Raw genomic sequence first — 18616 nt, 5'->3', positions numbered from 1 at the left:
TGTTTGTGCGCCTCTTTTGGGGGCTTTACTCCTTATTTAAGACCAATATTTACCCAGCAGCCCCAGGGTGAGATTACCTCATATTCTACCGCCCAGCTGCTCTTTCTCAGCGTTTCCATGACGACCGGCGGAATGTCCCATCATGTTTATCTGCCCGACCGAAAACCAGAGAGGCAATGGAGAGAGAAGATGACAATCCAGTTGTGTGAGTGTATACAAGATAAACACTCACATTAGTTCATATCTCTGGATGCTTTCCTTTAACCATCTCATTTATTAACTGGATCAAATCTCCAAATAACAATTTACTGTAGCGAGCTTGTAAAATTATAGCAGAATATACCTGTAATTCTTATCATAACGATTTAGTGCTATGACGTTGTCTATTTAAGACAAAAATGTCATAGTGGATAGTCTATTGTATAATAGTATATTACATGGCACGACTTGTAATAGTAAGTCATTGAAACAAATTTAAATGGACACCACTGTATACTAGGTACAGTAATTAATGTATTCAGCAGTTAATAGATTATGTTGTGAACTGACAAAAAACAATTCAAATAAATTTTAAAAAGTGTACATATTGTGATACAGATTGCTTATCTAATAGAATTGAATAATTATTAATTGAGTTGTGTATACCTGTAATATTGTATTGTAACACTGTATGAATAGATATTATGTAATAAAAATCATAAAAACGTATGCTTAAAACACAGGGTGTCCCAAAAGTTGGAATACTGTACTGTATGTATACTTTTTGTTTATATCTGCTCGGCTCATTCTATGACATCACTTCCGGTTTGGGGCACCAATGCATTTGCGTTTGTGACATGCGGGGTAGGGCGTCGAATTCCAGCGCGAGTCTGCCAATAACGTTAAAGTTATTGATTATGACTCACCGTTCTCGCCCAAGAATAACCACAACAAATGCTTCAGAAAATGGATGGATGGGCTTCAAGACAAATTGCAATCGTTTTTTTTCAAAATGTGCTAATCGCTTTGACATTTCTATTGCGGGAAAACATGATGTGAAACACACAAAACGCATTCATTTATCGATGGATTATGACCAAGCATGCACTTCGGGGGATGCAAATACACGTTGGAGGACCTTTCAGCACCCCCTGCAATGTGGACTCTCCTCTGCCATGGGAACTGACAGTTATTTGCTCTAATTTGCAACAGAAAGCCTTTTGCTGTGTGGTGACTGTTAGGGAATGTTCTATTTGGTCTTCTCCTGGGGCTCTCTAAGTGATAAACAGTGTGGTTATTTAGCCTGCAAGGAAGAAGGGAAAGTGCAAATACGACTGTGTGACCCTCCGGTCAAGAGACTCCTGTTCTTCAGAAGGTCTTGAATGGCCTCCAGGAGGACATCGCATCACTTGGAGAGGCTTGGGCATGGGCACGTTGGGTGCCACATGCAGGTCACCCTTTGAAAGATCAGGATAAGGCCTTTTGGACAGAAGCCAAATAGGATCTCACCCTGTCGTGCTCCATCCGGATTCAGACAAAAGCTGGTTTCACTTGTAAGAGATGCTCTCTTCCTTGCTATAACGGACATATATAAAAGGGTCTTATTTGTGAAACTTTTGGACTTGGAGATGGAGATGCAGAGTCGCCTATTGGACTCCACCTTGATCCACTTTGTCAGTGATGTCAACCTGATGGATTTCCAGCAGAAGCAGCAGGTGGATGATAGCCCATCCAGCGACACGTCCTGGAGCCCGGAGCACACGATGTGCACGGACGATCATCTGGGGAGCGGCCAGGGAGGGAGAGGAGGACGACGACCCCGCAGGTCCAAGCGGAGGAGGATCATCACGGTGGTACAGCGACAGGCGGCGAATGTGCGGGAGCGGAAGCGGATGTTTAGTCTGAACGAGGCGTTCGACGCACTCAGGAAAAAAGTGCCAACTTTCGCCTACGAGAAGAGACTCTCCCGCATCGAGACGCTGCGGCTGGCCATCGTCTACATCTCCTTCATGAAGGATCTGTTGGAGAACACATGATGTTCACTATCTGACCCATTAGCCAGTACTCCACGATTTTACATCACTGACTTCAACAGCCTGAGGATTTGTCTGTAAAGTTAAAAAGAAGTTTTCTCAGTCGCAAGATGACCAAATACTTCACATCAATGATATTTTCGCTGTGTAAATGACGGTTTAAGAGGATAGTCACTCACTGGTCCCAATATTAGGTACACCTGCACATTGATCCAATTGGAAAATAAGAATAATGTTCAAATTGGATTGATACTAAATGGTATTAATCCAACATGTTTCCTATATTGTGGTTGTAGTCTCTTTAGTGATGCACTGCATTGCGAAACGGTTCTAACATTTTTTTGAGCCTCATACTCGAGATGTTAGAATGCAGCTATGTGCAGTTTTGTACTGGTGGAAATTTCAACTTAAAAGTTGAATTAATACACTTGCAAATCTCAACTCAATCAACCAGTATCATCTTTTTATGTCAGAAAAAATATATACAAAATACCAATAATAATAACGTGGCTGTGGTGTTAAAATGCACTAGTAAATATTGTCCCTCCCAGTTAGCTAAATAAGGTTTTATTCCATTGCATTCCATTGTGCATGTGTACCTAATGAAGTGTCTCAGTGTCGATCATATTACATTCGACCTGTATGATCACATTTAGCTTTATTTTATGAATGCCAGCACGTCTACCTCACGGTCGAGGGGTTCTGGGCTCGACCTTCCTGTGTGGAATTTACATGCTTCCTCCCACATTCCAAAAAACAAAAGCACAAAAACGTGCATGTTAGGTTGATTGAAGACTCCAAATTGTTCATCAAATGTGAGCGTGAATGCTCGTTTGTCCATATGTGTACGCACCCCACCTTTCACTCCAAGTCAGCCGGGTTAGGCTCCAACTCACCCGCTATTAGACGCATAGAAAATGGGTGAAATGTGCAAATGCGTAGCAGGTGAGGCGTCATATTGGCAAGTCAGGCAGGTGGGGGGGGGGGGGTTTCAGCACCTTGGAGAGAGGAACACGTAAAAATCTCACCTGTGTGAGAAAGGACAAAATAAAAACAACGCTGAAAGTTTGACTGCCTGTCAATGAGAGACTCATTGTCCGTATCAGGTGCAAAGTGGGATTTGCATCACAAATCCAGGCTGAATATTATCTTTGACACTGAGGTGTAAATTGGCTGACGCAAGCCTGCATGTTGCGACTCTCCCTGTGGGCGATCCACTTCGTCAGGACGAGCCTATTTTTTTTTTCTTTCTGCATCACAAGTCGCCACTTCCAGACTTGTCGATATCTTGTTTCTTTTTTGGATTCTATTATTTTCACCCCTAAAAAAAATTCAGACCCTCATTCACTTCTTCATCACCTCTAGTGTTTGCTTAACGCCCGGGTCCGTCCATCTCCTTTGCGACCCCGCTGCGAGCACGGATCCGCCCCGAGAGCTCCCCGGGACGGGGCGTCTTTTAAACCTGAGCCGCGGTGTCGAGGTCCCCGCGGGGGTCAGACCCATTTAAGCGCATACCTCAGCGCGGGGCCGCTGACGGGAAAATAAACACGTCGGTCTGGTTACGATCGAGCTGAGGCCTCCCGCTGTTTGCAACCTCCTGTGTTGCACTGGGTTTATTTTTTGCCCTCACCACTGTTCACGTCTATGTGTCTAGACTGGAAGAGAGTCGTTACTGTAAGGCATTGAAAGACTTGATGGACTGCAGAAAAAGCTGCATCATCACTATAGGTGTCCTGTCTTCAAATGTAATGCGGACCGTGCAACTTGAGAACATACTGTATTGTACTGTACTTTTTTTTTTTTTTTTTTTTTGTGCAGAAGAGGCAAAAGTTCTCACACTTTGTCAGTAAAAGTATATTTAAAGACTGCATGGGTATAAGTCCTGACTCCTGGCTGCTCTTTAAGTCATAGTTTAAAAAAAAAAATTTAAAAAAAAAGTAGTCTAAAATGTACTTAAGTACAAAAACATTTTTTTTCTCAAATGAAAAAAATACACCTTAGCATGTGTTTTTTCTGGAGGCGCTGTTTTTTTTTTTGTTTGTTTTTTTTTGCCAAGAATCATTCTTCTAGTCAACAACGTCAAACAATTCTCTTAAATAAGGCTATGAATGAAGAATATCTTTCTTTTTTAAATGTTATAATGGAGTCATCAGGGTGCTGTATATTGTACAGTAACTCTTCAGGGCAAGGAACCACGTTGCAACTGGAGGGTGTCACTTCTCACTATAGGGGTAATGATAATAATGGAAAAGTTGGAATAGAGAAGGGATATGAAAAGTATAGAAAGTAAGGATGTATTTGAACACTAATATAATGATTAAACTGTTTTTCTTAAGTAGTGTACTAGAGCTGGTACAAGGCATAAGTAAGGATTTTTAAACACATTTAACACATGGAGGGGGGGGGGGTCAATTTAAATTCTGATACTCTCATTTTTAATTTACCTATTTGAACTAGATTAGAATATACTGTAACTTCAAGTCTAAAAGTTATAATGATCAAACTCGACTCCATACTGTATCCTTATTTTTGCGCTTTTCAACTCGACTGATCTTTTTGAAACTCATTTGGCTACCTTTTTATCTTATATTATCTTATCTTTTACCAAGCAGCAGCAAGTGTGGAGATTAATAAAATATATACAGAGAAAAGACAAGAACGTAAATTTATAGCATAAAAATAAACAACATAAACAAACTATGTTTTTAGAACTGGTTCAGGATAGTACAAAAAAAATGACTATAAAGTGAGCCCAAAGCGTCAGTCATGGACAATATTACTATGCCGACATCTCCTCATATAAGAAAACGCCCACAAAAATATCTTGTGCACAACTTACAAAAACACCAGCACCCCCTCCCCATTTTTTTTTAATACTCTTCCTCTGATATTAACACAAGTTATTCCTGCAGTGGTATTATGTTACACCCATCCCCACCCAATCACAGCACTTCCCAAAATCCTCCATCTCGCTCCCCACTATAAGAGAGTGGGAGACACCTCTCCCTCTCCACCGTGCTCACCGCATTTGCTATAGAATCAGCACAGGCCACTCTTTTTATTTGATTTGTATTTTTGGGGGGTCACATGTGGTGTTTGTGGACTGGAATTAAGAGGGGCAGCTGGTTATAGGGCATCTGGAAACGGCTTTGGAGAATGCGGGAAGACGACTCCTCCCCAATGGACAGTGCGGGGAACAGTGAGGAGGAGACCGAGCGGCAGCTACCGAGGAGGGGCGCCAGGAAGCGGCGGGCGGCGGCGCGCAGGGGCGCGGACGAACTGGACGTGGAGATTCCCAAGAAAAGATGCAGAAAGAGCTGCGGGCGTGGAGGCGGTGCTGCCACTAGCGGCGGCGGCGGCGGCGGCGGCGGCGGCGGCGGCGGCGGCAGCGTGGGAAGCGAAAGCAGCGAGGCCAGCAGCAGCCCCGCTCGCTCCATCGACGATCTGCAGAACCAGCGCGTCATGGCCAACATCCGAGAGCGCCAACGCACGCAGTCGCTCAACGAGGCCTTCACGTCGCTACGGAAGATCATCCCCACGCTGCCGTCGGACAAACTCAGCAAAATACAGACGCTCAAGCTGGCCGCCCGCTACATCGACTTCCTGTGCCAAGTTCTGCAGAGCGACGAGTTGGACGCGCGGGGGTCCAGCTGCAGCTACGTGGCGCACGAACGTCTCAGCTACGCCTTCTCGGTGTGGAGGATGGGGGACGCCTGCTCCGTGTCGACCGCAAGCCTCTAGTGGGGCTCCACTGGATGGGGCAACATGGTAAAGTGGAGTTCCTCTCTCAATGACAACTTTTACGCGCAACCGCAAATACAGTAGATGTTCAAATTCGGACCCTTCACATTGGAAAACCCGTTACATTTATTTCCTGCGGCTTTTGTGCCATGCGATTGGGATTCAAATTGAGCTCACGAAAGCTAAAACAGCGGTGAGCAAAGGATGGGCCGCGGGCCACGTGTGGGCCGTTCCAGTCTTTCATCCGGCCCAACTCTCATTTACATTTTCAAGAGTCCTGCAATACTTAATGCGTTGATTTAGCCATTTCCTCCCATATTTGTTTATATTGGTTATTTTTATTATTATTTCTTGATCTTGATACATAATTGGTGAACTCATTTATTGGAAGTAAAAAAAAAGAAAAGAAACGCTAGTAGAATAAACACATTCACTATTAATGAAATATTTAATTCATTAGTTGGTTAATTACTATAATGAAATTGTTTGAAAAATACAATTACAACATGATTGATTTATTTTATTATTAAAATTAACTTTTCATGGTTTACTTATTTTTAATCTATGGTTGGCCTGCATCGAAAGACCAGTTTTAATACCCACCAACCCCCCTTGTACGTCACTGCCTTAAGCACAAAAGTTTGAAACATGCACCCTTGACGAGTCAATGCACATAATATTTTGAAATGTTCCTTTAGAGTGAAGAAGTGTTTACCATGCCATTAGATTAGAAACATGTCTTTATTTGTCAATCCCAAGTATCTATGTGTCTGCCTTGTGTTTTCTTCTTATTGACAGCAATCTTTCTTTGACAGATGATCCACTTTGAAGAACTAGTGGCTCAGTCCAATTCTCCTAACAAAACTGAACCATAGTGCAGCTGAGGCCCAGCTGCTGAGCTTCATTCCTGCGAGGAGAGCGGGATGTGCGATATTTCCCGTTGCAGGGACTGTTGTGTTTGCAAGGGAGCACTTATAGGACAAGACGGATATGAAGAGAGACCACTGCGACTTTATGAATGTTGTAAAAACAAAATCAGTTCAGAGGAACTTGCTCTGTTTTGAAACGAGAGAAACAACACAATTCCTTTTACATTCCTCGTGACAATGTTTCACAGCAAATGGATTATTTGTATTTATTTTTCTACTGGTGAGAAATCCATTTTCCCCAATCAAATAAAGTTTGAGATATTTATTTTGGGGTATCACAGAATGCTGAATTGATCTGTAGTCTGCACATTCTGAACATTGTAAATATTTGGTAATAAACAAATAAAAGTAACTTTCTGGGAAGTATTCATTCAGTTGTTCCCAAACCAGAATAAACTGTTGATGTCTGAAACAATTAAGTGTGTTAAACACTCCTGAAACTCACCTGAAAGTATAACAACAAAGTCATTTCCCTTGGCTTTAGCCTTTTCCAGTTAATCAAGAGAGTTTATTTACTTTTGTTGTAGCAGAATCCCCAGTTAACTAAGCCACAGTGGAGGGGGTGAAAGAAAACATCTCATACCTCTGGATTATTCTGCAGTTATTTCTTGCACTCGGGGATCTGGGAACGCCGTTAATTAGCTGGTGGGCTGTTTGAAGAGAATGACTGTGGAGCAGTGGGAAGCATGCACGATATTCCCAGATGTGCGCCGCGTCACAGGTCAGCATGGGAGACTCCCGCAGGTGCTTTTGCAGTTATCCTCAAGAACATTCACAGCTAAGGAGGTGGGTACGAGTCATACCTGCCATCACAAATAAAGAAGCTCGCTAGCGATGCACCATCCACAGAAAATTTATATTGATCATGAAACCAATACTTCGTCAGTCTATATATTCGTTTGAGTATTCTATTTTACTCACTTACACTTTGAAGCCTCATTTTATATACTTGGTGATTTGTTTTTTTTGTCATTCAAATTTGGCAGGGTTGTTAACAACACTCTTCTCTGTGTTGTGGCAAATTTAGAAGACATTTATTTTCACTTTAATTAAATTGTCTGTGTTTACATCTTCAATACATGTTATTGGTTTGAGTGTTCAAAACAATGTATATATATATATATATTACATCCAACCTTTAGCAACATTTTAGAAACTGAGAGCTACTTCTTGGGTACTGATTAATGCAAAGGCCTACTGGTTTGATACACACTTCTTGAAATTACAAATTTGCTCAAAATATTTGGAGGCAAATCAACTCATTGTCGTTCCACGAATGCTATGGTTTGGTAATGCGTGCAATACCAACCTTTGACCTATACTGAGTTAAAAAAATAATTACTCACACCTATGCAGTGTGATTTAAAAGAGAATAGCAACAAAGAAGTTAGATGCAGCGCACTGGTAAGTGTCGGTATTTAATATGATTATTATTTTTTTAGAATAGCAACACAAAAAAAAAAGGTCGCTGGTGAGCTATTGTTAGAACAGGCCTGCGGGCTACTCATGGGGTTCTTGGGACCTACCTGGTGGCCTCTGGCACCACGTTGGTGACCCCTGATTTATGGGAGGGAGGGAAGTCATTCTGGTTGTAATCATGTTGCAAAAAAATCTGACCGTAAGAAAAAACAGGCTCACGCCTATATGACGGAGTTAGCTATCAAGCTGAGAATTTAGGGGACACAATAGAGACAAACTGACTTGTAACTCTCTATAGAATAGTTGAGGGATGATAATGGGAGCATTGGTGCATTTTTGCATTGTCGGTTGCGTGCAGAAGGAAAAGCCATCAGCTCTGACCTCAGGCCCTTTGCCCGCCACTGGAGGGAATCCATTCCCACCCGTAGCTCACCGTAGCAGTGTTATCTTAAACTTGAGGCTGTTGCCTTGACATACAGGAATGTCTTCTCCGAGGCTTCCAAACACACACGCATTCATACACACAAACAGAGGCAACGGCTCACATATAGGACGATTTCTCACACCTACCAAAGAGGGAAATACATTCCACAGGGGGAGAAACAACGAAAGCTCTTGCGCCTTAGCCCCCTTTGACATGAGAAGGTAAAGGGATGACTGGTTGTTATCAGTGTGAAGGCATCTGGCTATCTGGATTTAACAGAGCACTGATACAGGCTCTTTGATGGCTGAAACACACACTGTCTCCCAGCCATTAATCAAAATTTCAATTGGCCTGCTTTGGATTTGCTGTCCTTAAATTGATGTGAACGTCAAAGGTGCAGTCCGCATTTATTTTGAACATGTCAAGCTGTGAATCTCAGTAAAAATGAACTTCTTCGCTATGCTGTTTGTTGGGCTGTTTCACCACCCCGGCACAGGCTTACATGTCTTATCTCCCCGACTTCCTTTAGCTTTTTGTCTACGTCACGTTCACCTCTTTTTGAAGTTTTCCATAACACGGTAACAAGCCCTGGTTTACATTAACCCTCAACACCACAAGACAAGCTGAGGGGGGTTGGGTTCACTCGCACACACACACGCACACGCACACACACAGACACACACGCACACACACAAAAACACACACACTTATTTTGCATGCAGGACTGGTCTCCATTAGAGCTAATTATCTGTGTTTCATGTCATCTTAAAGTGGTGTGTGTGTGTGTGTGTGTGCGTGAATGCGTGTGTGTGTGTGTGTGCCCAAGTTTACGTTAGTGTGCATGTGGTCTCTTTTTATTTGCGTCTTGCAGCTTTTGTTTCCCGTCTGAAATCAACAAACTTTACCTCAGGGCTCTGTTTTGCATGTCGCTGCAATCCTGCAATAGCCAATACACAGTTATGGCAATCATGGGCACAGGAAAGAAGGTTAAAGAGTTATTTTAAGACACAGTCGGTTTGTTTCAAGGTACAATTTCAACTACAATTTCCTGGAAAACATGCATAATGCGGCTTGATGTTTACGGAATAAGCACACATGATTTGCATCGGGATGAATGTGTATGTTGCTGCTGAACTTGATTTTAGAGCCGACAAAACTCACAGGCCTTGGCTGTTTCTGGATTACATTTTTACACAGTGGAAATTAAATTCCCCTGAAGTTGTACACTCCCAATATTTGTCTAAAGTCACACATAACTTGAGACGTTGAACCGCCGTCATCCATGATATCACGTTAGACTTACGGTATATCATACAACATTACGGCACATCTATAATAAGTTGCTTTTTCTTTGGCTTTTTCAATGCCAACACAGAAAGGTACTAGTGATGGCAAAGATGAAAAATGTGATTCCTAACCATAGGATTTGGAATAGAACTTACTTAGGCAAAAAAAAAAATAGAACATTATGCAAAAGCTGTACTTGTTGTTCCTGTCTCGGCTGCTCAGTAGAATATGGCCACTAAGTCTTCAAACCAATAATAAAAGAAGTAGAGAGGAAGAAGCCGAAGATAATCATGCTTGCATCCTTCAAGCGCCATCCAAATTAACGGTGAGTACAATTTATTCTAGTGATTTAATGCATTTTATTATACAGTGGATGACTTCTTTTCCACACTTGACAGTTAAGAAGTGTAATGCATGAAGCAACTCCACTTCCTTCAACGCTACAAGCCTGCCACGCTTGACCAAAGGGTGAGTGAGTAGTTTCCTTTTATTTTCAAATACAGTGAACCCTCGAGTTCTGCCGTGAACAGAGAATGTCGGCAATTGACGCTCCGAAAAAGTTTTGAATTTGCATATAGATCCACGAGATGGGGGCAAAGCAATACTTTTGTCTTAATAAAACTCCTCAACTCACTTCAACATAGATCATTGGTACCATGATGCCACAAGATGGCAAGACTCTCGAGTGGAAGACTCTAGATGCTAGAGGTTCCACTACAATGAAAAAGGTAATGAAAAGGTTTGTCTCAGTTTGTTGTGTAATAAAAGCAGGATTTCAGTGTTGCAGTCCTAATTAAGTGCCATGATTGCTTCGGGGGCTTTATAAAACAGGCAGGGGCAACGGAACAGGGAAGTGACACAGCAGAAGTTAATGCACATTCCCAGTTAGCCCACCACCATAATGACAACTCACACACATTTCCTGAGGGCGGTGCCAACTGCACCCATCATCCCTGACCTGTGGCCTCTGAAAGTAACCCTGTCGCCCACACTGCGGCGACCCCCAGCTGGACCAGGAGTGACGACCATCTACCTCCACAAAGTCACTATTCAGTGGACAGGCAGAGGTGTGCCTGACTCAGAATTGTCCGATTAGGACGTGCGATGAATGAGACAAGGTCCAAGAGAGAAAAAGAAGATGATAGGCAGGCAAATGATGGGAATGAACATACATGAAGCCTCTTCGTTGCCCTGCTCGGGGGCTGTTTATCTTGCAGATTGAGTTAAACACGAGCCTCTTCCAAGCCTCCACATACCAGACAATATCACAGTGGCTCAGCTTTAGGAATATAAACATACAAGCTTTATCAAAGACGAGCATGACTCTTTAAAACACATAGGCTCTTTCTCCTAACTTAATTTACTGTGCCTTACACAACGCTCCTTTAATGGATTTAAGCTGTTTGAATATCTTATTTTGCCTGAAAGTGCGGGACTTTATGGGTTCTATTGATGTGGGGGGATAGGGGTTGATTTCCGTGTTTATCTTACACAATCACTCGTGGGCTCACTGAAATGCTCTATTAGGAGATTCAACACATTGTGATGTTGTTTTATTTGGAACATAAAGAGAGCACTTTGTGTGCTTAGTCTGGTCCATTGACCGGCACGAGAAAAAAAATTGTGCTGATGTGAAAAAAAAAAATGATTCAGAGTGTTTCCACTGACTGTTTGCATCATCCGGTGTTATGTAAAGTTTTGTGGGTTTTCTCTCTTGAATGCAGTTAACAGTTTATTGGCGTTGCGAGGGAGCCGTTCACGAGCGAGTCTGCATTTGGGTAGTGAGGGAGGGGGCAACTCGGCAACTCCAGCAGCTCACCGTTGGTCCAAGGGAAGCTACAGTACACTGGGAGAGAACTAGAGCCTTCCCTCTGGTCTTCAGTGTAGGGTGGTCTCTCTCTTTCTTTAACCACACTCTATATTTCTCCTTCCTTAATCCTTCTTTAATATGTTGCCATCTTTTCTGCCTTTCTTGCTCCCAGCCTCAAATCCCCTCCTCTCCACACTATTTTCCTCCTAATATCTGCCATATCATCTCCTTCTCTCATTTCTCCTCTAATTTCCTCCTCCTCTCTAAACTCCTCCATGTTTACCTCAGCACACAAATACAAAAACACCCAGTGTGCCTCAATATTCACTTAATAGTGAGGTGGTGGTGGGTGAATGGGCCTTGAAAAACAAAGAAAACCACACCAGACAAAGGAAAAGCTCCCGCAACTCTTGGGAAACAAAGTATTGCTGATTCAATGATTAACGCTGGCCAACAACATTCTCAGTGATGAGTATTTTTACTGAAATTGTATGTTCTATTGTCAAGGATATTAATAACTTATCATCTGGTTGTACAGCTGTTTTGCGAGTTTTACAGCGCGGGCATTTGCCATCTAATGAGTCTTTTTCTGTCTTTTTTTTTTTTTTTTACATGACCTTATAAAACAGTCTGGTAAGTTAGTCCCAAACTCACCTACACACACATATGCACAAAGTGCAGACATGGGACAGCAGGAAAAGTGTAAAGTAACACCACCTTAAAGAAAGCAAAAAGTCCCTTGAGACCAAAAGCTCATATAAATGCAAGGAGGGACACATAAACATTGAGATGGTGATGGCATGTGTGTTTATGTGTCTGTGCGTGTGTGTCATGCAGGTTTACGGTGAAGACTTTTTTTTAGACTATAGTGCAGCGTAGTGCTTATCAATAAGCAACCCACCACTAAGGCAGTATATACAGTAAGTAAGAGCAGCACCTGCATCCAAATCCAAATCCATCCCAAAAGTGTCCATATTTGTGAAAGAATGTTTTTTTTTAATGCTTATATGCATTGGTTCTGCTTTCTTTCATGTTCTTTACTACTTAGTAACAAATTTGAGGGCCCCATTGTGAGGAGTTGGCACAGGATGTAGACCCTCCCCTTAGCGCATATTGGTACACTGAAACCTGAGCCAGAGGAAGTGGTCCTGCTCATCATCACATCAAGACAGACAAATAACTCACCGTTTGAAAAGCGCTCGCTTACTACCTCTTTCCTTTATTTTCTCTTTCTTCCCCATCACTCAACCCTTGTCATCTTCATCATCATTTATTGTTTTCCTTTCAGCTCTCATGATGACTCACTGAAGCGAAAGAAAAAAAAAACCTACCTGTGTTATCTCAAAAAGAGCTAACATTTAAGCTCAAAACGAGCTGCGGCTGGCTGGGGTTTAGTAGGCCCCCAAATTCCAGGAAATATTTTCTTGCGCCATTCCCTGAAGATTTGTGGTAGTCCTGCCCACAGTATCCCCATAATGTTTTAGGTGGAATTTCCAAAACGGATGAAAGGCAGGTTTATTTGCACAGTTTGGAAAAGTGAAACATTGATCTTTCTTATCTCCGCATGGTTGTTATTTTACCGTGTAAATGCAACTGTGAAAATGCTGAGGGAGGGAGCAATGAGATGTATTGTGCTGCTTTTAAGGGAAGAAGAATGAACAACAACAACAACAACAAAAACGAAACCACCAATTTAAACGTAATATAGCGGTGCCTTGAGATGCGAGTGACCCGACTTGCAAATTTTTTAAGATACAGCCACTTTTGTTTGCTTTGACTTGAAGGCAAAAATGTGATATACGAGCCCTGAATGGTGGTAGTGAACTCAGTTCATCTCGCTTTACAACAAGCAGCAGTTTGTCAGATTCTTAAAAAAAAAAAAAAAAAAAGGGGGCTTCAAGCTTTTTAATGCCACCCCAGTTGAAGGTCACTGTCGAACTGAACGCAAAACAAAGAGAAATACACGTTATGTATTTCAAAGAACCACATAACAAACAATGTAATACGCCATGGACAGACTAACAAATAGCATAAATGCGACGGTGTAGTAACGCTTTAAGCAACGGATATTTGAACACAAACGGTGCTTCAACACATGCAGACAGACAATATAACAATACTCACAGGCATATATTCTTTATCCTCTTTGAAAATGACTGATATTACTGTAGTTTAGGAGCTTTGACCATCTCCATGTATAGCCGTATGCCTGTATGAAACTGCCCCGAGGTAGCCAAGGGCCACATACCAGAAGTAGCAGCACAATGTCCGTTGAATTGAAGCAAAAAATGTGAGGATAATGGAAGGCTTTTATTTAATTATGTCATTATGTTTTTGTAAAGTCCAATATTAAACAGACTATAGTGCTATTACATTATGGCAATTTGCAGATGCCATGCAAATATGGGATAGTGATGAAATCAGGGGAGATTAGGTGGTGTGATGGCATCATGGGTATTCTGTCTGTTGGCATCATGGGTATTCTGTCTGTTGAACAGTATTCCTTTCCTGTAGAAAAAAAACAACAACTTTGAACTAAGATGTTTTGGTACTTCGGAGGCTCTGGGCCTGCCTGTGTGGTGTTTGCATGTTCTCCCCGTGTTGGGATTCTCTCTGGGTGATCTGGCTTCCAGCCACATTCGCAATACACTCATGGTCGCTTCAACGAAGACTGCAAATCGTCCATATGTGTGAATATGAAGGTCCATGATTGTTTGACTATATGTGCCCTGTGATTGACTGACGGACCAGTCCAGCGTGTACCCTGCCTCTTGGTCAAAGTCAGCTGGGATGGACTCCAGCTCACATGAAAAAGGAAGACAGGAAGACAGTGAAACCTCTGAGGTCGAACAAAATCCCGTTCAATATGGTTGGCTTACCGTTGACTCTGCCTTATTGTACTGTGTAGCCAGGATAAATGCACATGGATGCCTTTCCTATGTATGACTATGTTCAATTTTATCATCACCCTTCTCCTTATGCACCTGGTAACCTTCTGAAAATGGCGGGAAAAAAGAGAACGCAAAAGTTCATCCATGAGATGAAGTCTTGTGAATGTGGAAATCATGCATGACAATATTTCAACGGTGCTGCTTTTTAAATTGTGTGGCGTATTTTTCCAGACACTTTTGGTCAAATTCTGAATTGTCTTACAGTGGCATTTCAATTTGGAGACTACACTGTGCTAAGAAGAAAATGTATGAAATGCTGATCAAAATTAATTTGAATAATACAAATGAACAAATGGAATGACGGAAGGTACTAGAATGACACAGTTGTTGTGCACCAGGAAGTGGCCACTTTCCTCCCCTTGCTGCCACTGTGACGGTGTGAATTAAGATGAGGTCAACGAGGAGAAGGTTGCATGAAGTTGAGTTTGGAAGAATAGCATCCAAACACTCTTACCCCTCGGGTAACCGCTGCTTGGGACAATTGAGGGCACACACACACACACACACATACACACACACGCTGAAGTAAACAGTAAAAAAAAAAGTTCTAAGAGTGCCTTGGGGAAGTTGGCCCACTGGCCCAGCAGCGTGACCCTTGTTACCGCAGTGATTAGATATTGCAATGCCTCATCTGCAAACATTTAGGCAGTGTCACCCTTAATCTGCATTGTGTCACCCTGCCACCACAGGCAACACACACAAGGATGTGACTGAGGACATTTGACAAATGTTACACATTTTCTCAATTTCTTCTTCCAGATAAAATAGATCTGACTGGTAAGAAATATTCTACAAGATACAATATATTAGACCTATGAGGTGCAGCATAGGCCAAAAATAACATATTCATTGGGTGTGTGAGAGGGGTTTTTGGGGGGGAGTTGGGGCAGCGAGGTTTATGAGAGAGTTTTTTTGGTGCATGTCAAGAGGTTTTTGTGGTGCGTGAGATTTTTGGGTTGAATGTGAGAGGGTTTTATTTGGTGTGAGAGAGGTTTTCCGTTGTGATTTAGTTTCTTTGGTGTGGTGTGAAAAGGTTTTTGGAGGAGAGTGAGAGATTTGTGGGTGTGAGAGTTCGTAATTGTGAGAGGGTTTTGGTAGATGTGTATTTTGTAGTGTCTATGAGAGTTGTTTTGTGTGTGTGTGCAACAGGTTTTTTGTTGCAATGTATATGAGTTTTTTAAGTGTGCGATGGAGGTATGTTGTTGTACGTGTGACTTTTAAGGTGTCCTGAGAGATTTTTGGGTGTGTGTTAAAGGTTGTTTTTTGGGGGGGTCTGTGTGAGAATTTTGGGATGATTCTGGGAATTTTTCATATGTGAGGGTTTGGTTGAGCGTGAGAGTTTTGGGGTGCCAGTGAGAGGTATTTGGTGTGTGTTTTTTCAAGTGAGTGTGTGGGAGGTCAATGTTATTTTGGCCTATAAAACACCTCCTATATATCAGTTATCTCCTCAATAAGGGTTGCTATCCTATTGACAATAATATTGGCAATGATGAACCGATTGATCAAAGCGAGCTAAAGCTTTTAAATCGCATCTACCAGCTTTTTAATAAATGATGGTTTGCTGTCACAAATGAAATAGTTTGATTATTCACCTACTTTCTTGAACCAAATACAACTTTTGGTCAGCACATCAATGAAAGACCCAACGCTCGCTCCTTGTCACTTACCTCTGCATATGCAACTAAGCATTCCCAAATTGAACATGAGGAATTAAAAAGGACACTGTGTGTAATTTTCGACCAAACTCAAAGATGTGACTTTTCTTCATCATTAAATTACCGTTGGTTGTCACATTCCACCTCCTCACCTCTGACCTCTGACACACCGGTCTTCCTCCTTTAGGCCAAAGCATCATGAGCGCCGCGCATTAGGTCACTCATTGGCTTACTGCAGCTTGGCTGTATGTTCACTGGGAGCAAGTCAATGACTCCTTAGAGAGACATTAATAATTTACTCGAGGCTCTGCGGCGCATGGAACATTTATATGTTCTCATGTATATGCGCCCATACAACAACCCAGACATGTCCAATTATATATCCCTGTAAAGTTGCCTGATATACTGCTGGATCAAGACAAGTTCTGTTTCCCTGAAAACAGAGAAGCGGTAGCCATCGCTCACACACAGCAGTCCAAAAGGGACTGACTATTTATATGACACTTGTGTAAAAAGCGGTTTGGGAAAGTAAAACTGCCATGGTGCTTCGTCATCACGGTCAGCCAGAACACTCATGCTGCAAACAGTCACACTTTTACCAGAATACAGAATGAGAAAATCCATCCATCCATAAGTAATGAGATTCTGCTGAAAATCCCTCATCATTAAACATAGAATCTTTATCTAAGTCAAATATGTTTCTTCAATTATGTTGATTTGTAAGTGAGAAGTATTTCTTGTTTTATTAAAAAAATGACATTCAAATTGTGTTTAGTCAGTGTGTTGTCTATACTTTAATCACTTCTCTGGTGGATTATAAAAGATTGAAGCGCTGTGTACGACATCCATGCACAAAGTGATTTATTTGAGACATTCCACTGGTATTAGCTCCTCTTCCTGACCGTTCAACCTCACGTTCCAAGGAGCCCAGGATGGAATGGCAGCGACATCTAGTGTTCATTTGGAATAATTGTGCTTCAACCTAAAAAAAAATACAGGTACAAACTTTTCTGCCTTTCCCAAAGCAAGTACAACTGAATGATTTTATTTTATTTTACAAATACTGGTATATTATTAGACAAGAGCTAACTTTTCACAAGGTTACTGACGTGTCATTGAATACATATAAAAGACATCCTTTATAGACCTAAACTGATAGATTATACGTGCTCGGCTGACAGAGATACGGTGTCGGACACAAAGTGGCACAGAAAGGCAAATGAAACACAAGAATGCCGGGATGATCTGTTTTGGATGCATTCATTGAATGGACAGGATAGGTGCTCCATTCTCCTAAAGGTGGGGGCACCGTTGCATTTCCCCAGTCTTCGACTGTTGTCACTTCCAGTTGGGATATTTGACAAAAGGATACTGACCTAAAAACTCATTTACACTGAGATCTGTCATGCAAATCATTTCTTTTTCTCCATCCCCCCTCTCCTCACTATAATATTGAAGTCCTGTACTAAGTTATAGTGCATGTATGCCACTGGTTTTGTGGTAACAGGTTGAAACATTTGTAATGAAGATCAGCAAACCACTGCAAAATACTGTAAAACAAAACTATAGTAATAAATCTTTGTTAATCTATGCCAGTGATGTATGGTGCTCTTCCAATAAATGACTGAAGGTACATAATCTGTGTAGCCATCTATTGCTATAACATCATAGGCCAAAATGCGTGAGGGGGGCAGTTGCCCCCAGTGCCCCCTGGTTCCACCGCCTCTGTTTGATGTTGCAGGTTTTTTTTAAAGACCTATATCAGTTCTTCTCAAACTTTTTCTACCAAGCACCACTTCCTCAAAAATACTTAGCGCTCCAAATACCAGCATAATGGCCAACATTATAAGACAGTAGTGTAGTCGGCCTGAGTATTCATCAGAAGCGGGACAGAGCTTCTATTCCTAAAAAAGTATATGTAATATTATTGTGAGCTACTGTAACATTGTGCAATTTGAACATTAGTACAGCATTGGAATATAGGGGAGGCAATAAAATAAAAAAAAAATAATTAAAAGTTAAATGCAAATACATAGGAAGGATACAAGTGAAATATAACTAACCTGTACTTGGGCAGCAGAGATTTCAAGTACCACTAGAGGGAGCCCGCATACTACGAGTCATGCTCGTATCACACTTTTGAGAATCACGAACGAACGTGCTTCTTCATCTCTATGGCCTTGATGATATTCACTATCCCATATAGTCCTTTATCCCTTGAATGCTGTTTAAATCAACCCCAGTCTGCTCTTGTAATGCATTTTATTTTTAAATGATTTGTTTTACTCATCATAATCCCTCAAGGGCCAACTCAACAATGAATGATCAATAATTAATAATATTGGCAGAAATAGATTGTCCCAAGCTGCAATTTCGCTAAGAGCCCCA

At 41.7% G+C, this 18616-nt stretch overlaps 2 protein-coding genes across 2 annotated transcripts; both read left to right on the top strand.

Moving 5' to 3' along the window:
- The first annotated feature begins 1607 nt into the window (after positions 1-1607).
- LOC133470746 (fer3-like protein) lies at positions 1608-2015 on the top strand. The gene has a single exon (XM_061759504.1). The coding sequence runs from the start codon at positions 1608-1610 to the stop codon at positions 2013-2015; it is 408 nt and encodes a 135-aa protein (XP_061615488.1).
- A 2990-nt stretch (positions 2016-5005) lies between these two features.
- On the top strand, positions 5006-7097 carry twist1a (twist family bHLH transcription factor 1a). Its single transcript, XM_061759798.1, has 2 exons — positions 5006-5780; positions 6569-7097. The coding sequence occupies exon 1, from the start codon at positions 5169-5171 to the stop codon at positions 5751-5753; it is 585 nt and encodes a 194-aa protein (XP_061615782.1). The 5' UTR covers positions 5006-5168; the 3' UTR covers positions 5754-5780; positions 6569-7097.
- Positions 7098-18616: the final 11519 nt, after the last annotated feature.

This window comes from Phyllopteryx taeniolatus, chromosome 21, assembly GCF_024500385.1.
Source record: "Phyllopteryx taeniolatus isolate TA_2022b chromosome 21, UOR_Ptae_1.2, whole genome shotgun sequence".
In the NCBI taxonomy this organism is placed as follows: Eukaryota; Metazoa; Chordata; class Actinopteri; order Syngnathiformes; family Syngnathidae; genus Phyllopteryx; species Phyllopteryx taeniolatus.
The sequence above is the reverse complement of the archived record's forward strand: the minus strand, read 5'-3'. Positions and strand labels throughout refer to the sequence as shown.

Bases quoted from the DNA above. Each gene is read 5' to 3' on its own strand.
- twist1a (XM_061759798.1), top strand. From the start codon at position 5,169: ATGCGGGAAGACGACTCCTCCCCAATGGACAGTGCGGGGAACAGTGAG.
- LOC133470746 (XM_061759504.1), top strand. From the start codon at position 1,608: ATGGAGATGCAGAGTCGCCTATTGGACTCCACCTTGATCCACTTTGTC.